The sequence below is a fragment of the Ylistrum balloti genome, unplaced genomic scaffold (genome assembly GCF_031769215.1).
Source record: "Ylistrum balloti isolate Yb309-2 unplaced genomic scaffold, AGI_CSIRO_Ybal_v1 Utg370948, whole genome shotgun sequence".
NCBI classification, from domain to species: Eukaryota; Metazoa; Mollusca; class Bivalvia; order Pectinida; family Pectinidae; genus Ylistrum; species Ylistrum balloti.
In genome coordinates this window covers 642,633-665,865 of record NW_026782534.1, presented here as the reverse complement: position 1 = coordinate 665,865, position 23,233 = coordinate 642,633, and the positions used below count along the sequence as shown (strand labels likewise).

Sequence of the window (23,233 nt, the reverse complement as noted above, 5' to 3'; positions counted from 1 at the left end):
GCCCCCTACCCGCGCGCCAACCCGCCAAAGGGCAGTGAACAATGATTTTTTATAATTATTTTAATTATTGAGGCGAAGTTTTCATAGTTCTCGCTAATCATGTTTTTAATATATTCATATATGAAGAGGAAAAAATTATTTACTTCCAAAAAAAGATGACCAAAATTTTAACTTCCGATTAAACATTGGGAAAAAATACGCGAGGCGCGAAAAAACGATTTTTTAAACAATAATTTAGCTTTAAAAACGTTTAAGAGTCATGACTGTAACACTAACTGATACCCAGAAGCAAGTAATAGCATAAAATGTAAAAATAATAATTTTTCAATATTTGTTTACAATTTGTAACGCACACGTGGATATCAAAAACAGAAACGCGGAGAGGGGTTCGTATAGAAAACGTGATATAACAATATATCAGTAGAATATTGTACCTATTGTCGCATATCATCTGAAAGATAAGGCAATAAACTTCTGAATGAGACCGATGAAAATTATTTTCGGTATAAAAATTAAAAAGAAAATTACAATTTTAATGTTGTAAACATCATAAAAACAAAGTAAACGGGCATGCGCAAAGCAGTTGCCCTATTGCCCTCGCTATTTCTATTCTCAATTTCGATTGGTTTGTTTTCGGGACCGCCTCTTTCACAGGAACTAGTATGTTGCTTCCGGTCGGTAGCATGGAACATTTCACAGTATTGTTCAGACGACAATTCAATGTTGTTTTGGGGATGATACACCTGAAAGCGTTGCCAGGTCTCGTTTTATATACTTATTTCAGACTATGCAAGTGATATCAAGGTCGATTCACATACTTCATACTTGAATAATAGCTTTTTGACAACCTCGTGTCATCCTGGTGTTGTATAAAGAGCAATGTGAAAGTAGACATTAAAGACACGCCCCCCCCCTTTACTAGCATTATTTTTCAGCCACTGAATTCTACGTGACAGAACATGATAATTCTGACATAGTTCACATAAATCAATACATCGGTAACTGGTCCTTGATCTATTTATAAATACAGGAAAATATATGTTACACGTATGCTTATTCACGAGCTTCATCAGTATTAATTGAGCTTGTCATGTGAAATATAAAGTTTTATGTGTTTGGAAAGAGCGTGAAAGATGGAATGTTTACTAATTTAATGATTTTGTTTTTGTAACCTGAAAAAAAAAGAAACATGTGCATGTCTGATTTGACCGAGGAGATCCAAGATAAAAACAAAAACATTCCAATTTACCAAGTACACAAATTAGATAACAATTAACTTACCTTGATATCTGTTGAATGTTAACTTCAGTTTATAATTTCTCACTTTAAAGTATTGTAATCCTTGAGTATGTCATTAAAATGTATGAAACATACTCCTATGCACACAATTGCGGCATGATGTTTTGCAAGCCTCCTATTCCAAAGTTCTGATTGGTTGATGAAGCTTTCTAAAGTCAATTGTTTATTTCTATATATAACATGCAAATGAAACCTATAGCTATTTGCATATGTGAATGACAAACATGCATAAATTTGATTATCTACATAAGTAATAAGCCATGTATTATAATTAAGTTGTATGCACCTGTAAGAATGATTGGCCATTGTTCGCAGTATAGGTAAAAATCAATATATCTTGAATATTTATGAATATGTTGTGTTAGGTGATATGTCTGAGCAGGTGATGTGTTTTGGCGCCTGCTGCAAACAATCAATATATGTAGCATTACTTGTTGGAATAGCAGTACTAAGTCTGTCATATATATTCAATCATCCCAGCTATACAGCGATGATTCTGAAATAAACTATCAATTCTACAATACAAAACATGATGCTTTGCCTGTTTTCTTTCAATCTTTGTAATGAAGTGATAAACATTTTTTAACATCACTCATTCTTTACAATTAATTCTATATTTTTGCTGGTTTTCTGGAGACCCATGTTTTCAATAGTAGACAATTGTAGAGTACAAAGGTAAAGGTAGGTAACTTTTGTAATATCTCTTTTGTTTTTTTCCACATTTAGGATGCCCTAGACATACCCTCACTGTTGGAGAGATACAGAAAGCAGCGTGTTATGAAGCTCAGCTATATAAAGATTTGGAACTTGTGAGCTATTACTGAGTAGTTAAGAGATTCTGTATGATGGATTTATTTTTTCAGTGATGTATAGATGTCAGATTTGATGTAACGTAATCTAGTGTATAAAGTGGTACACAATGAGCCACTTTCATCTGATGTAATAATGTATAACTTAATATATTACATTTCAGTTTGATTTTTAATGTAAACCTTGTCTATTAGAATTTTATTTGATGTATGTGTACCTGGGTTTGATACTGGTTAAGTGAAGCAAAAAATAGAATACTTTCACGTTATATTCCAAGATTTAAACAACATTCAACAAAGATTTCTTTAAAAAATTATGATCTATCAAATTTGTTAGCAAAGCGGAAGCATTATATTTGTGGTGAGTCCATTTTATCATACAATACTACACTGTTATTATACAACACTGTTTCATTTTTTCATCAAACAATGGCATATAAGGTAAATCAAAACTGTCAATCACTTCCTTTTAATTCTAACCCTGACATTATTACACAATGGGTGAGACTTAAGGTTGTATACAGACAAAAGTTCCTGCCACCTTACCTGTGACATTAATTACAGGTTTGATAACCTGTTTGTATACCTGTCCACACCCTAGGTATTATATCAGATGACAAAGTTGGTGAAAGCACCATCAAAATATGACAAATAGAGATTTTTTTATTGTTAAACTTTAATCTGTCAGACTGCAGTAAGTCACTGGAGGCAACGTCACAATACTGCCCTAGGACTTCTCTACATTTTTTTTTATAGCAAATGAAGTAAGTAATCAGCAATATTAATGCATTGATATTATTACAAGTCTAACTGGAAGCCATGTATGTAGAGGATTGAAATGAGTTCATCCAGAGAAAGGGTGATGATGGCTTCGTTACTGTAACAAGACACAAGTCATTGAAGAACCGTTACCTCTCCTGTCTTTATTTTCACACTACAAACTTACTTTTTTTACAACAATTACAAAACAAGTTGGGGCAGCAAAAAAATTCTATTCTATATTATTATCTCCATTTATGATGCAACATTTTTTTCTGTATATGTTGTTTATGTATGCATTATTGTGTAGGCATATTGTGTGAAAAATGTCCATCATTATTACCCAATGTACTATTTTTTCATTACTTGTGTAATATTTTCAAAATTCAGGGCATTGAAAAGAAAACTGAATAAAGTTTAATCAATGTCAGATAGCTGCAAATGTTTCTTCGCTCACTTTAGTTCAATTTGTTTTATTTATCAAACCATAAGTCTAGTCAGATTCCTTTTGGTGTGCTGCAGTGTGCAGGAATGTGTTCTGTGTTCATTAATTTTTACACCCAAGAAGATTCTATGGTTGTAATGGAGAGAAACATAGTTATGATTCATTTGGAAAATTTAAAATCACTAAAAAGAAAACAAAAGAAAGAAAGAAAAAAGATGAAATTACCAGGATCATCTAGTTGTATTTTTGTGGTGAGCTGATGATGACAGCTTTTTGAAGTTTTGAAAAAGAAAGTCTCTTTCACTTAGCTGAGAGGGTATACTACTTTGGCTCAGTTGGAAAAGCCTCAGATTACAGCACCACAGAACTGTATCCAATTTTTCTTAGGGAGCTTGGCAAGAATGTGTTTTCTTTTTTTGTTTGTCTTTTTTGTTTGTTTTTTTCATACACATAACATTGCTCTCTTATTTCTATAATGGTAATTTAAAAAAAAATTAGATATTGTATATTTTTTACAAACTTACAGCCTCAAGGAAAAAGAACCTATTATAGACCTCATTTTATTACCATAAAACATATCTTAGACCATTCTTTCTGTTACATAAACTGGATTTTGTATTTTAAGAAGATTTACTGAAAATGATGTCTAAAATTGACATAATACAATCCTCCTTAATGGAAAAGGTTGGCAAGATTTGACAATAAGATTAACTGTTAATGGTTGATCAAAGTGACAATGGAAAATCTTGCTTATCTTAATACCAAAATACAGACGAAACTGCACGAGGCAAAGATAGATAGCAAATATCAAGAGGCTTTGATAATTTATTGGGAAAGAATTTACATAAAACTCTCCACCATTACATGTAACCATTGTAAAACATAGACAGGTAGCTAGTGCGGCAAATTATGACACATAACTAGTGTGACACATCAAGACCTAACCAAAGTGAAACATAACAACATATAGCTAGTGTGACACAACATGACACATGACCACTGTGACACACCATGACACATAACCGTTGTGACACACCATGACACATAACCATAGTGACACAACATGACACATTAAGCAAGTGTGAAACAAAATGACACCTAACCATAGTGACACAATATGACACATGACCACTTTGACACATCATGGCACATCACCATTGTTACACAACATGACACATCACCATTGTTACACAACATGACACATCACCACTGTGAAAACAACATGATACATAAAACCAGTGGCACAACATGACACATAACCACTGTGACACCACGACACATAACCATTGTGACACAATATGACACATCACCATTGTGACACAATATGACACATCACCATTGTTACACAACATGACACATTAAGCCAATGTGAAACAACTTTACACATAAAACCAGTGACACAACATGTCAAATTACCACTGTGACACATCATGACACATAACTACTATGATGCATAACCATTGTGACATAATTTCTGGCCACTTTGACACAACATGACACAACCACTGTGACACAACATGTCACAAAACCATTTTTTACACATGACACATCACCACTGTTACAGGTCATGACACATAAAGCCAGTGTGAAACAACATGACACCTCACCATTGTGACACAATGACACATGACCACTTTGACACAACATGATGCGTAACTATTATGACACATAACCATTGCGACACAACTTCTGGACCCAGTTTTATGATTCTTACTTAATTTAAGGAAATCTAAACTACCATAGAAAGCATTATTAAGTTAAGGAAAATCTTCAGGAACTTATGTAATGCTGTCCTATTTGTAATTTTATGTTATGGAAAATACCCTCAAGTTATGGAAGATTCATTAAACTGGGACCTGATACATTTTTTTGGTTAAAAATGATTTTTGATATTATTTTCCGGAAATATCACTAGCATTACACAGTCCATTGCTGAATATAACATATTGTGTAAAGTTCACAGCTAATAGTGGAGGGGAGGTAATTCAAGTTTAAATGGATTATCAGGTTCACAGAAGTTGGATGGTCTTGTTTACTTTAGGAAACAATTATGACAGACAAAAGCATATAAAATATTTTTAATTTAACACGATACTATTTTTAGTCAATTTCTCCATAATGAATTAATTTTACTACATAATAGCAGAAAAAGATGTTCATAAGGAAAATTCAGTGTAACTTACATTTTCTCTTTGCCTGTCTTGTTTTTGAGCGTGAGACATCGGTAGGTGCGTGGACTGTTTGGGAGGTCCTCCATCACATGGGTTTCAGGTAGTATGTTTTCTATGTTTTCTTGTATGAACTGGCACTGACGCTGGCCACAGGGTAGGGGGTCATACACTCGGGATGCAGACTGACCACCAACCCTGGTGGGACTGACCCTCTCCTTGAATTCAGGGCTGATTTTGACTCCCTCTTCCAGTTTTGGTATTTCTATGTGAATTGGTCCTTGTGATATATCTCCTTTGTCATTATTTGTGGTGATGACCTCCACAGTCTCACTGACCTCTCCCCAGTAACCTCCGACCCCGCTGTAGTCATAGTAGCTGTTACAGGTACTGTAGTAAGCAGAATTATGATATAACATGATGTTGGCTCTATAGTGGTCAGTATACCTACAGATGTAGTATGTGTTACAAGGAAACCAGGTTGTTACATGGGTAGAGTATACAGACAATGTGATATACTGCTGGACTTATATACTGTATAGGCAAGGTATCATTTAGGTAATCAAGCTTGACAGATGAGCACTTGAGTTGATCAGGTACATCCTTGACCACTGTCCACCTGAGAGACACGCCCCTTTGTTCCTGACTGATTGACAGATGATAACCACTAGATTACAGTTTAGGTGACTGTCCTATCGCCCTGAGTCCCTTGGCTTGGGTAGGGGTGTAGGAGAAGGTACCTGTCACTGACACCTTCAGAACATTTAACAGTCACCCCAGCCACCAGACCCATTGTTTATACATGCAATTCACACTTATTCAATATGAAATGACTATCCACTTAGCTCTACTGTAAATATATAATTGTTTGATTAGTTTTTTATTGTCAAAATTGATTATTTTAACAAATTATAAAGACAATGACAGGTATAGAATTAATTGGTCTGTTTTATTATGTCATTCTAATAAAGGATGATACTTTTTTATAACATTTCTGTGTAAATTAATACCAAAATATAATACAATAGAAAAGTATATCTATAGGACATTTATATACCTATCATATTGAAAATAAGTATATCTATAGGACATTTATATACCTATCATATTGAAAATAAGTATATCTATAGGACATTTATATACCTATCATACTGAAAATAAGTATATCTATAGGACATTTATATACCTATCATACTGAAAATAAGTATATCTGTAGGACATTTATATACCTATCATATTGAAAATAAGTATATCTATAGGACATTTATATACCTATCATACTGAAAATAAGTATATCTATAGGACATTTATATACCTATCATACTGAAAATAAGTATATCTATAGGACATTTATATACCTATCATACTGAAAATAAGTATATCTATAGGACATTTATATACCTATCATATTGAAAATAAGTATATCTATAGGACATTTATATACCTATCATACTGAAAATAAGTATATCTATAGGACATTTATATACCTATCATATTGAAAATAAGTATATCTATAGGACATTTATATACCTATCATATTGAAAATAAGTATATCTATAGGACATTTATATACCTATCATATTGAAAATAAGTATATCTATAGGACATTTATATACCTATCATAATGAAAATAAGTATATCTATAGGACATTTATATACCTATCATATTGAAAATAAGTATATCTATAGGACATTTATATACCTATCATATTGAAAATAAGTATATCTATAGGACATTTATATACCTATCATATTGAAAATAAGTATATCTATTTATGGTATAATATTAAGACTGTGGTGTGTTCTCTATCTCTCTGGTACCTTAGTACAACATTCTGTACTTGTATATTTTGTTATTTGAGAATATTTTTTTACATTATCTGTATAATTATATGTACACCTACCATATGTGAAACAAAACGCTAATATTTCAGTTAGTCCATGGACCTTACAAAAACATAACAAGTTGGTTAGTGTATTAACCTAATAAAAACAATATGATGACTTATACAGTCTGTGGTCCTAATACAAACATGATGAGTTTAGTAGTATATGGACCTGAAAAAAGCATGATGAGTAAGGTAGTCTATGAGCTCCCAGCTCATTATTTCATTTTTATGTGATTAAATTTGACCTTTTTGAAACTGAATTTCTAACAAAGATTTGTTTTTCACCCAATCTCAGGTCAACAATTCAGCTATCAATAAGGACTCTTATCGAACAATTTTCTTTCAGAAATACCAGATTTAAAGTTAATGACAAACTACAGAATTAAAGTTAATGACAAACTACCAGAATTAAACTTCATGACAAACTATAAGAGTTAATCTTAATGGCAAAATATTGGGTACCTCAGGAAATATGAAAAAAAGAAAATGTGTACAGATGAAAAATAGTAACATAAATCTATGTTGATCTCAATCAAGATAATGACTGATGCATTTGTATGATGATTCTATTTACTCAGTTTTATCGGACAAAAAAAATTTGCATAAGTAAGAATACAAAATACTTTGTTTTGAGAAACTGCCAGATCAATTGGTAATTTATCTGACAAATCATCTTCATCTGATCACTTTAAAGTTGGCATTTATTCAGCTTAAAGTTCTGTTATTGAGTTATCTCCCCTCAGCCACTTAAACAATTTCAGGAAAAGACCTTAATATGTGAGTAAAGACAATAAGGTTTAATCTGCTGGACCTGGTAATCATCAGTAAGTAAGTAAAGTCCCCATTAGATATAAACAATGATGCTTTCTATAGTATCCATATTTATAAATATATAATTTATTATTTCAGAATGTATAACGTTTAACAAATACACATTGTATATGGAGGACCTATGGATAGATTTTAAAGCTTAGTACCATATTTTCTGGGTTATAAGCTGCATCAATATATAAACTGCTGGGCCAGTTCTTAGCAATTTTTTTACAATTTGGTCCATATGTAAGCCGCACACTTTTTTACGATATTGTGACCACTATTGTTGACTTTTGATATCCCAGTGTAGAGTATGGTAAAGTAAAGCCACCTTAGTTTGTTTGCATTGTTGTTTCTTCACTAAATTTTTTATCAGTTTACTTAATTATGTTCCTCAATACATTAAAAAGCAAAAAAAAAAAAAAAAAAAAACCAAAGGATTCCTGACTAGTATAAGGATGAGAGCTGTGAGTGAGATATTTGTCTCTAGAGTAACAGGTAATCACCACTAGCTCATACTTGTGCTTTTTGAAAATTTACGGTAAAACAGGTGTCTTTAAAGTCAGACATTAACTATTAGTTAACATGTGTGAGTTGTGAATGAGACAGGTGTCATTGAAATCACAGGCATTCAGTATTGGTTATTGACTTTTTATTAACAGGATGGTGTTATTGTTGAGAACATGAATGATGTACCATATCAACACAGTGCAGCAGTTGGCCATGAGATTAGTGCCAGTATGGCGGTCATCTGTGCAGCGGTCAAGTCAGTTATGGGGGTGAAACCAGTTGGTGTCCAGGTTCTGGCAGGAGCAAACAAGCAAGCCCTTGGGGTGGCTAAGGCTGCAGGTGAGGGAAGTTACTTATACTTACCTACTGTGACCTGGTGACCTTTACATTGTAAGTTGTATATGAGGTCTGATTGACAAGTTTTGAGCCTCATATTTAAAAGTTTGTCTTTTGGCGGATATGTTGTATTTCAGTGTAATACCCTTCAGTATCTATACACTTTCGCCGACAATGTTTAAGGGCCTAAATGCCACTTTTAAAGAAGTCCTTTTCTTGACTGCTCACAAAGTCCTCCACTGCATGTACGACGTCATCATCTGGCTAAAAATGAGTACGGAAAATGGCCTTTTTCAGTCTTGGAAACAGATGAAAGTCTGATGGAGGGTGATCAGGCAAATAAGGTGGATGCTCAATTGATACAATAGTTCATGGCACCCATGGCAATGACAGATATGTGAACAGGGGTATTGTCCTGGTGGAACAACACATCTTTACTGAGTTTTCTGTGGTGCTTGAGCTTGATATTTTCTCTCAACTGCCTAAGAAATGGTGCATAATATGTGTCATTGATTGTTTGTCCCTTTTGCAGATAAACTACCATCATAATACCATCAGCATCCCAGAAAATTGAGGTCATGACCTTTCCAGCTGAATAGTCATTGCCTTCTTTGGCAGGGATGAACCATGGTGCTTCCATTGTTTAAAGTGTTGTTTGACCTCTGTGGTGAAATGATGGCCCCATGTTTCATCCATAGTCACAAATCTAAGCTGAAAGTTAGCAGGATCTGCCTCTAAAATGTTCAGATTAGCACACAAAAAAGTCTGGTGTGCTTCTGATCAACTGTCAGAAGTCTGGGTACCCAACGGGCTGAGAGCTCTCTCAGTGCAAGATCTTCCATAGGAATAGAATGTACTCTTTCCAGTGAAATCCCAACTGTACTGGCTTTATTTTTTTCTGTATCTCGCCTGTCAGCCATGATAATGTCATGGAATTTATTGACCATTCCTGGGATTGCAACAGTGACAGGCCTTCCAGGACATGTATTATCCCCAAGGCTCTGCCTGCCACACTTAAATTACATCACCCAACTTTTCACTGTAGCATATGAAGGGGCATCATTCCCTAGTGTTGCTACCATATCAGTATGAATATCCATAGGTGCTAGCCCTTTCGTATGCAAATATTGAGTCACTGCTTTTTCAGCAATTTTGTCCATTTGCAAAAGTCACTTGCCTTGTTTACTTTAGAGTGCAACCTCTACGACATAAACTGACCAAATGACACCAATCTTCTGGTACACAGCCTTAAGATGTCAGGGAATAGTAGAGCTGAAAAAGACATCCTTGCTTAACTTCTTCAATACTTATCAGTTAGTCCTCATAACCGTGACCTTGTGACCTTAATAGTGTATGTTTTACTACTGTGACCTTGTGCCTTTAACAATGTATGTTTTACTACTGTGACCTTGTGACCTTAGTGTATGTTTTACTACTGTGATCTGGTGACCTTAACAATGTATGTTTTACAACTGTGACCTGGTGACCATAAAAAGTATGTTTTACCTTAACAATATATGTGTTACCTGTGTGACCTTAGTGTATGTTTTACTACTGTGACCTTGTGACCTTAACAATGTATGTTTTACAACTGTGACCTGGTGACCTTAGTGTATATTTTACTACTGTGACCTTGTGACCTTAGTGTATGTTTTACTACTGTGACCTGGTGACCTTAACAATGTACACTTTACTACTGACCTGGTGACCTTAACAATACATATTCAATTACTGTGACCTTAACAATACATATTCAATTACTGTGACCTGGTGACCTTAACAATACATATTAAATTACTGTGACCTGGTGACTTTAAGATGTGCGTTATATTGCTTTGACCTGATGACCCTAACAATATGTTATGTTAATGTGACTGAGTGACCTTAACAATGTGTTATATTGCTGTGACCTGGTGACTTTACCAATGTATGTAGTATTAATGTGACCTAGTCACCTTAAAGATGATTCTCTTATGAATATACCAAGCATATTGTATATTGTTATGATATAATTTTGTATGTTAATATTATCTTAAACTGACAATAAGGTTTGTCACAATTTAAAATGAAACTGATTTGTAATGCAGGGCTGGACTTTATTAGAGCTGAGGGCTTTGTGTTTTCTCATGTTGCTGATGAGGGAGTAATGAATGCTTGCGCTGGAGATCTGCTTCGATACCGGAGGCACATAGGGGCTGAAGACATACGGGTGTTCACAGACATAAAAAAAAAACATAGGTAAGGGATCTGATAAGATAAATAGGGACTGACCACGTACAGGTGTTCACTGACATCACAGATAACATAGGGACTACCACAAAACTGACATCATAGGGACTGCCACATACAGGTGTTCACTACACCACATAGGGTGTTCACTGACATCACAGATAACACAGGGACCACTGACATCACAGATAACATATGGACTACCACATACAGGTGTTCACTGACATCACATATAACATAGGGACAACAACAAAGAGGTGTTCACTGACATCACAGATAACATAGGGACTACCACATACAGGTGTTCACTGACATCACAGATAACATAGGGACTACCACATACAGGTGTTCACTGACATCACAGATAACATAGGGACTACCACATACAGGTGTTCACTGACATCACAGATAACATAGGGACTACCACATAGGGACTACCACATACAGGTGTTCACTGACATCACAGATAACATAGGGACTACCACATACAGGTGTTCACTGACATCACAGATAACATAGGGACTACCACATACAGGTGTTCACTGACATCACAGATAACATAGGGACTACCACATACAGGTGTTCACTGACATCACAGATAACATAGGGACTACCACATACAGGTGTTCACTGACATCACAGATAATATAGGGACTGACCACGTACAGGTGTTCACTGACATCACAGATAACATAGGGACTACCACATACAGGTGTTCACTGACATCACAGATAATATAGGGACTACCACATACAGGTGTTCACTGACAAAGGCAAGCAATCTGATGAGATACTGGAAGTGATAAAAAATGTTAATTTTAATTAGTTCTGAGGTTGAAATCAGTGAGGAATTTCTGTAAACAAAACACAAGGAAATTATTACATATTTTATAGATAGTGGTTTCTGACTCAAAGATTGATTTTCAAGTTATTCAGATGCTCTGTGTATAGTTCAGACACCTCACATCAAGATGGCATCTGTCTAGCATCTTCAACTGTATGAACACCAGTGGTGAATGGTATTTGTTACATTTATAATTTAACCAGAAATTGAAGATTGCTTCCATGGTATCAGATTGATAAAATATTTCTGAATTGTTGGAGAATTTTCACACTGTTTATTGTTTGTTAAATCCAAATTGATGTTTGTTGTACAATTGTAAGAGTTGTCTCCCCTCCACTAGTGGCCATCTTACACGATACCTTGTCTTTCAATACAATGTCTTCCTTTCAATTAATTACCTGTTATATGATACAGTCAAGTAAATAAGTTGTAAAGCATCATTGGACTTTGTAACAAAGGTTTAGCACCTTTGGAGGGTAACCAGAAGTAAACTCTTTCTCTACTGAACAATTACAGAAATAATGAAGTTTTCCCAACCGTAATCACAGGTGTTAAAATAAATAATCCTTCATCTTTTGGGAAACATTCATGAGATGATTTCCAGAGCACGATGCATATCAAGGTAAAGGTTACAACCATCCAGGATCTATCGTAAAACACAGTAATTGGTGGGTGTAGACCCCCTAAGACCAAAGGGGCAAGGACAAATAGTGAATATTTTTAAAAATTTTTCTCCTTTAGGAATGAAGGGACTTTAAAGCATCATTGGTGCGAGACAATTTTGTAAAATTTCAAATAAATCATGGGTCTGACACCCTCTCAGGACTGAGGGGCATATCCAATGGACAATGAGGGGACTTGGAATCAACCTGAAAGTCCTTCATCAGTGTAGATAAAATAATAATAGCGACCAAAAACCAGGTGAGAAATGCAAACCCAATGGGCTATTACTATTTTCTTATCCTCAGCAAAATTCTGTTTCCCTATAGACCCAATCAAAATATTTTTCAAGTCACCCGATAATTGTGGTCCAGCCATCAGTAAACAATATTTCTTGAGAAGTACTTAATAGATATTTCATATGTAGGTTCCCCTTGGTCCTTAGTTGTGGCCATTAAATTTTGGAACTGATAAAAAAGAACGAAATCGCCAACAGACAGCCATTTTGGATCTTGACTTTGCAAGTTTGTTATTGCTATTTCTTGAGAACTACTAGATGGATCTTTCTCAAATTACTTATGTAAGTTCCCCTTGCTGTCTAGTTGTGTCCGTTAGATTTTGGGTCTGATCAAACAAGTGGCCATCTTGGATTTTGACTTCGAAAGTTTGTTATTGCTATTCTTGAGAAATCTTTCTCAAATTTCATATGTAGGTTCCATTTTGTATCTTGTTGTGCATGTTTGATTTTGACTTGATCATAAAAACAAAAAGGGTAGACAGGTGGCCAGCTTGGATTTCACCTGGTAAATTTTGTTATCACTATTTCTTAGTAGGTACTCAATTGATCTCTCTCAAATTTCATATGTAGATTCCACTTGATCCCTAGTTGTGCCCGTTTGATTTTGGGACTAATCAGAAAAGTGAAATGGCCGACAAGTGGCCATCTTGAGTTTTGCTTAGTAAAGGCTGTTACAGCTATTTCTTAAGAAGTACTGAATGGATCTCTCTTAAATATATGTAGGTTCCTCTTGGTGCCTGTTTGATTTTGGAACTGATCAATAAAAACAAAATGGCTTCCATCTGACCATCTTGGATTTGGCAGCTAAAGATTATTATACCCTCCTACAATGAAGTTGGAGGGGTATATTGGAATCTCCCGGCCTGGCTGTTTGACCTTCTGACCCTCCAACTGTCTGTCCAGAATATTGTGTCAAGTGTATCTTAAAAAATGCTGAAGCAACTTTCCTCAAACTTGGCATACTACATCCTTATGATATAAAGTTGTGGCCTTTCGCTTTTCGTGAAATTTTGACAACTTTGTAAGAGTTATGCCCCTACTTGTAGATTTTCTGTTTCGAATATTGTCTCAAGTGTATCTAATAAAGTGCTCAAGCAATACTTCTCAAGCTTGTGCCGTTTCACTTTTCACTTAAACTTGATAAAATGCTACAGCTAATTATGGCCTATAATTTGACATATTAGGTGTTCCAAAACCATTACCTAGAAACATTTTCAAGGCTCCTGATTGGTTGAAATAAAGATATAATCTGATTATGTTGAAAATAAGTATAAAATGGTTTAGGGGATAACAAATACAATATCATTTTTGGAAAAAAAAAAAGAAATTGTTTCCATTTGGTTTTCATAGTGACCAAATGAAGACCTCTTGGAAGAATCTTGTTGGGACAACCCCTCCAAGATTGTTGTTGATTGGGGAGCACGGGGAGGGGGAATTAGTCAGCCATCCTGGTTCTAGTGATTACTTTTTCTGCAAAGGATAAATGTTCAAATTTCTTATTATTAAGAGCAAAAACAGAGAAGAGAAAAGATGGGAAAAGATCCATTTGTTCAAAGAACAAATAAAGATCAAACAATGGTGGGTGCCAAGATCCCTCTGGGATCTTTTGTTTCAGGAATTTTGAGAAACTTAAATGAAGAATGTTGTTTTTCAGTTGTTCAATGCTATCACTACCACTGTTAAACACCATTTTTAGGTTGTTATACTCATAAAGCTGCTAAGGCAAATACAAAAAACATTATGACAGACAGACAACTTTGTATACAACTTTTCCAGTTTAACTGAGGCACTTCTTGGTGTTTTACTTTGGAAAATTCATGTTGATGTAGAAATGTCAGCCATGTTTCCGGTAAAATAGATTCCTGAAACATAGCTGTAATGTAATGATTATTCCACAGTTATAACTACACAAGAAAAAAAATAAATCCACTGTGGTTAGTCACCTTTTCAAATCAGCACACAGTGTGGACATTGATGTTCATGTACTGCAGAGACTTCCATCAGTGGGACAGCAGGGTACTGAATTAATCTGGGGAACGATTGGGTACAATTTTCCTGTTGAAATTAATTCCATACTTGAAAAATAATCACTAGTTATAGAACTGATTCTTGCTGACTTATTCATAAAATGTTTCAACACCATGTTCATTTCCTTTGAAATCATGTTGTATTGATTTATAAATTAGGTTTTATTGTTCTGTTAATTCTGCTTTAAAGCTGTTCTTCAGAATCCTGTAAAAGATTGGGACATTTTTTCTGTGGTCAAAGTCCTTTGATCCTACCCTAAGAGGATTGTCTTGTCATCAGAGTTCGATGCTCTGTTGATACAGTGCTGAAATCACGCTGAAGAACTTTGAGGGATTTTCTTGAATAATTACTTGAGTGATTGCATCATTTCCATGGCTTCCTTTCCTAGCGCTGGTTGCTATGGTGATAAAGACTAGGGATGTTGTGTGATGAGGAAGGCTAATGGCTCATGGCTCTGATCTGGAGACAGATCACAGTATCACCACTGGGAGATATGGGAGTAGTTCTAAGTGTTTACATTTCATTAGTGATTGGTCAGTCATGTGAACTGATGGTCATGTAGGTCACCATCTAATGCATCTTTTTCATTTATCATATTTGATCTAAATTTGAAACAATATATCTACAATGTTCACTCATCACAGGTCCAAAAATTCTCTACTATATCATAGCCACTTTCAAAATTCTGTATTTATCCATATCTAATAAGATTTCATAATTCCCACTAATTATTGTCCTCTTTGATTTTAAAATTCTCTAATTATCAATGTTCACTAAGATTACATGAGTTTCTTCTTATTCATGTCCATGAAGATTTCAAAAGCCTCTCCCTTCTCCTGTCAAATAAAATTTCAAAATTCTTTCATCTAAAATTCAAAATGGCCACTGTGGTATCTGATGAGACATTTTTCTCAAGAATGGCTGATGCAATTGACTTCTAACTTGATGTAATGATCGTTATGGAGTCCCATACAGATATTGTTGTTCTCATGCAGATTGGAAAATCCAAAATGGCCGAAGAGTCTTCTGATTGGCTGAGATATTTTTGAATTTTTCTCAAAAATGGATGGTAGAATGGATTCCTAACTTGGTAAAAATTATACTTATAAGGTCATGGCGATGTAGTGTTACTTGTCATGGTGTGCTGGTGTATGAAACCTTACGATAGTTTATAGGCAGGGCCCTTCCTCAACATCGGTCTAGTAATCTATATCTTCTAGGATATCAAAAATCTCTGTCTATTCATACTCCCTGAGATATATCTACTGAGAAAACCTAACTCAGGGATATCAAATTTGTCCCACATTGAACATGTCAAACACAGGGATTTGTGTAGATGTAGTGGAGTTTTCAGTAGCAGAAATAAGGTATTGATTTCTTAGCAGGACATTGTTATAGTATAGCCTTTATTTGTACCTTATATCACCACAACACCACACCAACTGTTTGACAAAACTGTGATAATTCTGTTATCTTGATGGCGTAGGGATGGGGACAATAACAACATGCTTTTGTTGATTACCTTTCTAGAACATGTTTACTAATTATCTCTTGAAGAAAGAAATTAAGGTTCTTAAGAAACCATTCAGACTGTTTTGTTTGTTCGTTTGAGATAGCAATTAAAGAGCTGCTGCGTGTAAAAATGACGTAACTGATAAAAAAAATTCAGGAACTGTGACAGTAATCATCTGACATCTATCTTACACAATTTGGATTCCAAAATAAAAATGTTTCAAATGTGAGAATGTAGATATGATCTGTTGTTGGGGAGAGTTTACACAAACATGCAGCCTTACATGACACCTAACAAATCTGAATACCGGTATATCATTGCTTAACAGCAATTAATTAGACATAAATTTACTCACTGACACATCCAGGATTTTGGAACAGAGATACCTAAAACTTCAGTGGTCATGATGTCTATGGGTTTGGTTTTTAAAATAATTAAAATATTGTACACATGGTCTGTTGATTTATTTATTTTGAATATTTAAATCAACTGGTGACTTGGATTAAAGGATCATCGGTGGATGTAGAAAGAGGTTTAGTTAACTTGCCAGGAATGAACATGATATTGTCTCCAGCAGGAGTGTTTTTGAGTTAATTTAAAGCAAAGATAGCTGCCACCTTGAAAATCACATTTAAGACTTCCTCTGTAGTGGTATCAGTTGCTTTGACTTGAAACTTGATGGGGAATGCTGATGAATTGATGTCCACCTTGTGAAATGCTTAACAATGCAATTGGGATGGCTAGTTGGCCTCATTGCAGACACAGTCCAGGTCACAACCCAAGTCACAGCCCAGACACAGCCAAGGTCACAACCCCAGTAACAACCCTAGGCACAACCCAGGTCACAACCCAAGTCACAGCCCTAGACACAGCTAAGGTCACAACCCCAGTCGCAACCCCAGACACAGCCCAGGTCACAGCCAAAGTCACAACCCCAACACAGCCCAGTCACTACCCCAGTCACAACCTTAGACAAAGCCCAGGTCTCAACCCCAGTAACAACCCTAGACACAGCCCAGTCACAACCCTAGTCACAACCTTAGACAAAGCCCAGGTCTCAATCCCAGTAACAACCTTAGACACAGCCCAGGTCACAACCCCAGTTGCAACCCCAACACAGCCCAGTCACAACCCCAGTCACAAACTTAGACACAGCTCCGGTCACAAACCCAGTCACAACTCCAGTCACAACCTTAGACACAGCTCAGGTCACAACCCCAGTTACAGCCCTAGACACAGTCCAGGTCACAACCCCGACACAGCTCAACTAACAACCTCTGTCACAACTCCGACACAACCCAGGCCACAACCGCAGTCACAACCCTGAAACAGCCCAGGTCACAATCCCAGTCACAACCTTAGACACAACCTTAGACACTCCTTGAACACATCCTTAGATGTAACTGGCTGCATTTTGGTAAACAATCTTTTTTAGATATTTAATATAGAATGGTTTATTGCTAATGAACTGTTCCTTGTTATAATGTTAATCATTATATCTATTGTTGATGAAGCAGTCTAGCCACTGGGCTGTATACAAGCTGCCTTTAAAGAAATAAAGATATCAACCACCTCTGTTGTTTTTAATGATTAAAACCAGTCATGATTGGAATGAAAATCAAAGCTCTGGATTCTGATTTTGATATAAAGGGACTTAATATTGTTGAGTAATGAGAGTGGTCTCTGTGAGATATGCCTTATAAGATATAGACACCATCTCCTCCATTTTTCTCTGATGTTTGATGAAAATTTGAAAGAACAAATCAAAGCGTCTTTGATAATCATCTCTCGATCAGATATGTATTCATCTTAGGCTAGCTTTGAGATAAATACAATAGATTTTTTTTTCCAGTGCTCATGCAATTACTTCAGATGTGAGTATCAAGGAGACATCTAAGGCTGCAGAGTTCTTCCTTAGCGACGGTGTCATCATTACAGGGGGAGCCACTGGACAGGAAGCTGATGTCATGGAGATGAAAGGTAAGCTATAATGACATCTGAGATAGATTAGGACTGGAGCAAGCAACCTGTTCACAAATTTTCTTCATTCCAATGCTTACTATTCTCATGTTATACATTAATTAAAATATCAATATTTCATCATCTTTGAGATCTTTTTATCTAACGAGTCCTATGTCTGCTTTTATACTTTTATCTTACCATAATTCTAATGAACAAGTTGTATACTCTGGAGGCTTTGGTGTTGTACACTAAATAATTACCTCTTAAAACCTTATTATCAGAGATATTGCCATTTATTAGGACCTCACATTGTAGATGCAGGTGCCCTATAGTTATCAGCTTGTCTGTACATCTGTCTGTACATCTGTCTGTACGTCTGTCTGTCCATCTGTTTTTATGTCCTATTTGGATGAGCCAATTATATTTAAACTTCATCTATTCCTCCAGGAAAGTGCTAAATTAGGATTGCTTTCATGTCCAGGTATCAAAGGCGAAGATCACTGTTATTATGAATAGAAAACAATTTTATACTAAGACTTTATCAATGTATTCTGCAGAGAAAATGCTTGCTTTGAATGCTGTTAATGTCAAAGGTTAAAATCACTATTTCTATAAAAAGAATGCTGAATATATAGAGAATACACAGTCAGTGTCTTAAAATATAAGCTGTATTTTGGCTAGGGTGAAGAAAGACAAAAGTGATGAGCCTCTTGCGTTGACATTACACTTAATTTTGCCTGATGACATACGTCAAAATAATTGCTCCATGATGAAAAGTAGTTCCAAACTTCAATGGATATGACAGCGACTTTATGAATTTTCGTCAATAAACTTGTACATAACAACATATAAAATCACTTATTTCAATAGTAATTTTTATTGTTAAACATGATTTTTGAGTAACTTCAGACAATAATTCTGTTGAAGTTATGCATGTGCTTAAATACAGCTGTTTTCTGTCACTGCCAAATACAGCAAAAATATATATGGCTGGTGTATTCTGACAATGGCAGTGCCAGTTTCAGGATATAAACATGAGGTCTTGGCCCCTCAGGGCTTAGAGATGGGGCCCAAAAGGGGAAATTCTTAAAAATCCTACTCCTCCTGCAAGAATGATTTTGGAATAAATTTTGTACAAATGGTTGGTCTCAGAACCTTCGGATGGAATTAGGGGCCAAATAAGGCAAATTCTTTAAAATCAGTTTTCTCAATTTGGTCATGAGACATTGGATCACTTTTCTATGAACAGTGGTTTCGGTGCTCATGGGGGAAGGAGTATGACTCGTTAGTGGAAATAGAACAAATTGGTAAAACTACTTCCTGTGTTGGAATGAATCTGTTTCCCAGATTTGATCCTTGGGTGAGAGATTTTAGTTTTGTACAAACAGTGCATCTAACTTCCTTGGGGAGAAGGAGAGGGACCTAGTAGGGAAAATATACAAGTGTTTTAAATACTTTTCCTTCATTTTAAATTGATCAATTTCAGGGAGCTAAACCTGGTGAGTGATATAGACCCTATGGGCCTCTAGTTATATCTACAGTCAGAATATGCTTCATTTTACATATTCACATCCCAAAAATATGGTTACCCTTCCTGAGACAATCACACAGATTAGTGTATTGTTGGCCGCGAAGTGTGTTTGTTTTCAGATGGGTGGATGTAATGTTTATTAGCTTGAATCTTCAAAGAAGAGAGGGAGATAAAATATTTTCACCACATCAGCAGTTTTCAAGTGTTGAGGTTTTGGTAAAAGTATTAAAAGGCATCAGTACATCTCTTTGTAATAGTACTTAAGTACTGATATTCTGTATCACAGTCTTTCAGGGGTTACCTATCCCTTACTGTAGATGGTTTTAAACATTTTTGAAAAAGAGAAAATTATGGACTTGGATTTTCTGTGTTTAATACACTGTTCAGATTTTTGTTTAAGTGTTTAAATATATCCATACATTATTTTCAGATATGACTACTAGGGTACTGAAATTTGATATCAGCGTCCCTTTGGGGTTAATTATCATTTCCTGGAGTCAAACAAAGGACTACTTGGGGGGGGGGGGGAATCTGCTTTCTGATATATGGTTTATCTGTTTCATTTGTTACTGACATTCTGAGGCTAACTACGCTGTATTTTTACAGATGTAGCAGAGGCGGTAAACATCCCTGTTCTGATTGGCTCAGGAGTTACCAATGACAATTTACACATGTACTCTTCTGCCAGTGGCCTGATTGTTGGATCACATTTCAAAAAAGATGGACAATGGCAGAATGAAATTGACCCCTGGAGAGTTCACACATTTATGGAGGAAGTGGTAAAGCTACGGGAGTCAGACAATAGATAAAAGGCAATATCATCCAAGCTCTACATGATAATTGACTTTAATCAAATCACTTGTGTTTTGCATTATCTAAATCTGTTCTTAGAAGGTGGTTCTGAAGCTCCAATGTGTCTGAGCTATTGGAGACTTCATTGAAGGAGTGAGGAATGTAGCATAGCTGGACTAGGTCATCTTCTGATGCCTCAATTGTTGGGAATGATCTCTGGTTCAAATCTGGATCTGATTGTTGAATTTTCTTTCTTTTCAAGTACACATTCCAGCACAGTCTTTTGAGACATAAGAAGACACAATCTGCCAATCTAATTATGTCAAGACACTGTCTTCTGACACATGTCAGGGCACACCAGTAAAGGCAATTTCCCCTTAAACATATCAAGACACTGTCTTCTGACACATGTCAAGGCACTTTGTCTTCACACCAGTAAAGGCAATTTCCCCTTAAACATATCAAGGTACTCTCTTCTGACACATGCCAAGGCACTTTGTCTTGACACCAGTAAAGGCAATTTCCCCTTAAACATATCAAGGTACAGTCTTCTGACACATGTCAAGGCACTGTCTCTTGGCACATGTCAAAACTTGGTCTCCTGACACATTCCCTGCTGGCCCAACTCTGGTTACATACGGAATAGACAGGGCAATGTTTCATCAGAGGTAAGGTTAACATATGACACCTGCCTTTCATCTGTTTAACACTGATAACATTCATGAAAGCAGATGTTAAACTTGCCAGCCAACCAACCAACCAACCAACCAACAAACCAACAAACCAACCAACTAACCAGAGGTTAATTTCACTTTCACTCTCAGCTTTCTGGAACATTTCTTAGAAAACCTGAAGGCACAAATGAAGTAATTTGATTGGTTTAGAGAAGGTTTTAGGAGAAAAAACTGTCCAATCACAGACTGATATGCTCCTTTGAAGTTTACAAAGGAGCGACACCCAACTTCAAAATGCACAACATACTGTCATGCTTCCTGCAGATTAATTGATAAACCCATACAGTGAATATCAACAGACAAGTGTTGGAAGAGCCTTGACATACACCATAAACAATATTAGATTTTAAAAATTTAAAAGTTTTCGGCAGCTGTGTTATTAAAAACCTGATTGTGTTCCTTGTATTAGACCACACCTCTATGTTAATTTTCATCAAAATTGGACAACAACCAAATTTCCTCTCCCTGCGGCAGTCATCTTGAATTTTGAAAATAAAATGTCTCACACAAATATAGACATGTTCATCAGTTGATGTCCATTTGAAAAAAAGAATAGTTGAAAGCAGAACTTTGCTAAGCCATCTATGGTCATGCAAAGTTAACGTTGAATCAGATCTATGGTTTTCAAAAAATGTGCTTGGTAAAACGTGACTGATTAAAAATTAATAATCAGAAATGAAATTACTATTAATATGATGATACTAATTTGAATGTTTGTAGCTACTATACAACAAATGATCCAAGTATATATTGACTTAATATATTGACCACGAGAGAAGGGAAGGATTGGGGGTATGGTTGTTGAAGCTCAGCTGGGAAACTTTTTATTGATTTATTCGACTCTATGATATATGAAAATTTAATAGTATTGCAAAAAATTTGTTAATTTGGTGTGTTAGCTTATTTTTAAAAAATTTTTGCTGGCACATGTGGTGCCAAATAAAGTCTAGTCCTGATTAATTGTGATATCCATTTATCTATTAAAAATGGTAAAGAAAAGATAATACTTTCGTTTTTAGCTCACTGGTTACCAGTTGGGATCATTGTCTACAAATATACATTCTCTAACCAACTGGCTATTTAGTGTATACAATTATTAGAGGTCCAATTTTTTTTCAACATTTACACCATATTTACGATGTTTTAGACTTTTGTCTGTAGAAATACACCCTACACTCCTCCTACACAGCAGTATTTTTATAGATCTGTGTACGTACATTTTGTGTATCTCTTTCCTTCCTTTATTTGGATTGTTTTAATGTTCATTTCTAAGTTTCAACAAAATAAGACAATGTATTGATTTCTTTTTCGTTATTTACTGAATGATGCTTTTGATATCGGGACATTTCTGTGAAGATTGAATTGACAAACTGAAAAACTGGAGAGTTTACTTACTGCCTCCTTTCTCTCATCCCAGTCTGCACCACAGACAAGTGTAGTAATTGGACGAAATGTATCAGAATGTAACAGTAAATAAATATTCTTTAAGAGATTGTCGATTTTGACGTTTGTATTGATCTATCTCGGGTAGGATTTCCTCGGCTATCGGGAAATTACTAACTTGTCAGTGTCCCCAGTGCTAAATACACCTCGGCAAGAGATGAGCCGAGTACTC

The 23,233-nt window shown here is 35.5% G+C and overlaps 1 protein-coding gene across 1 annotated transcript; it reads left to right on the top strand.

The window, feature by feature from the left end:
• Window positions 1-683: 683 nt before the first annotated feature.
• Window positions 684-23,110, top strand: LOC132559671 (uncharacterized protein F13E9.13, mitochondrial-like). The gene is made up of 6 exons (XM_060224288.1): window positions 684-759; window positions 2,026-2,108; window positions 8,845-9,031; window positions 11,116-11,266; window positions 18,452-18,579; window positions 20,699-23,110. The coding sequence occupies exons 1-6, from the start codon at window positions 684-686 to the stop codon at window positions 20,899-20,901; spliced, it is 828 nt and encodes a 275-aa protein (XP_060080271.1). The 3' UTR covers window positions 20,902-23,110.
• The last annotated feature ends 123 nt before the right edge of the window (window positions 23,111-23,233 follow it).

Coding starts and splice junctions, on each gene's coding strand:
- LOC132559671 (XM_060224288.1), top strand. CDS start 684: ATGGAACATTTCACAGTATTGTTCAGACGACAATTCAATGTTGTTTTG. Junction 760..2,025: donor ACACCTGAAAGCGTTGCCAG/GTCTCGTTTTAT, acceptor TTCCACATTTAG/GATGCCCTAGACATACCCTC. Junction 18,580..20,698: donor TGATGTCATGGAGATGAAAG/GTAAGCTATAAT, acceptor GTATTTTTACAG/ATGTAGCAGAGGCGGTAAAC.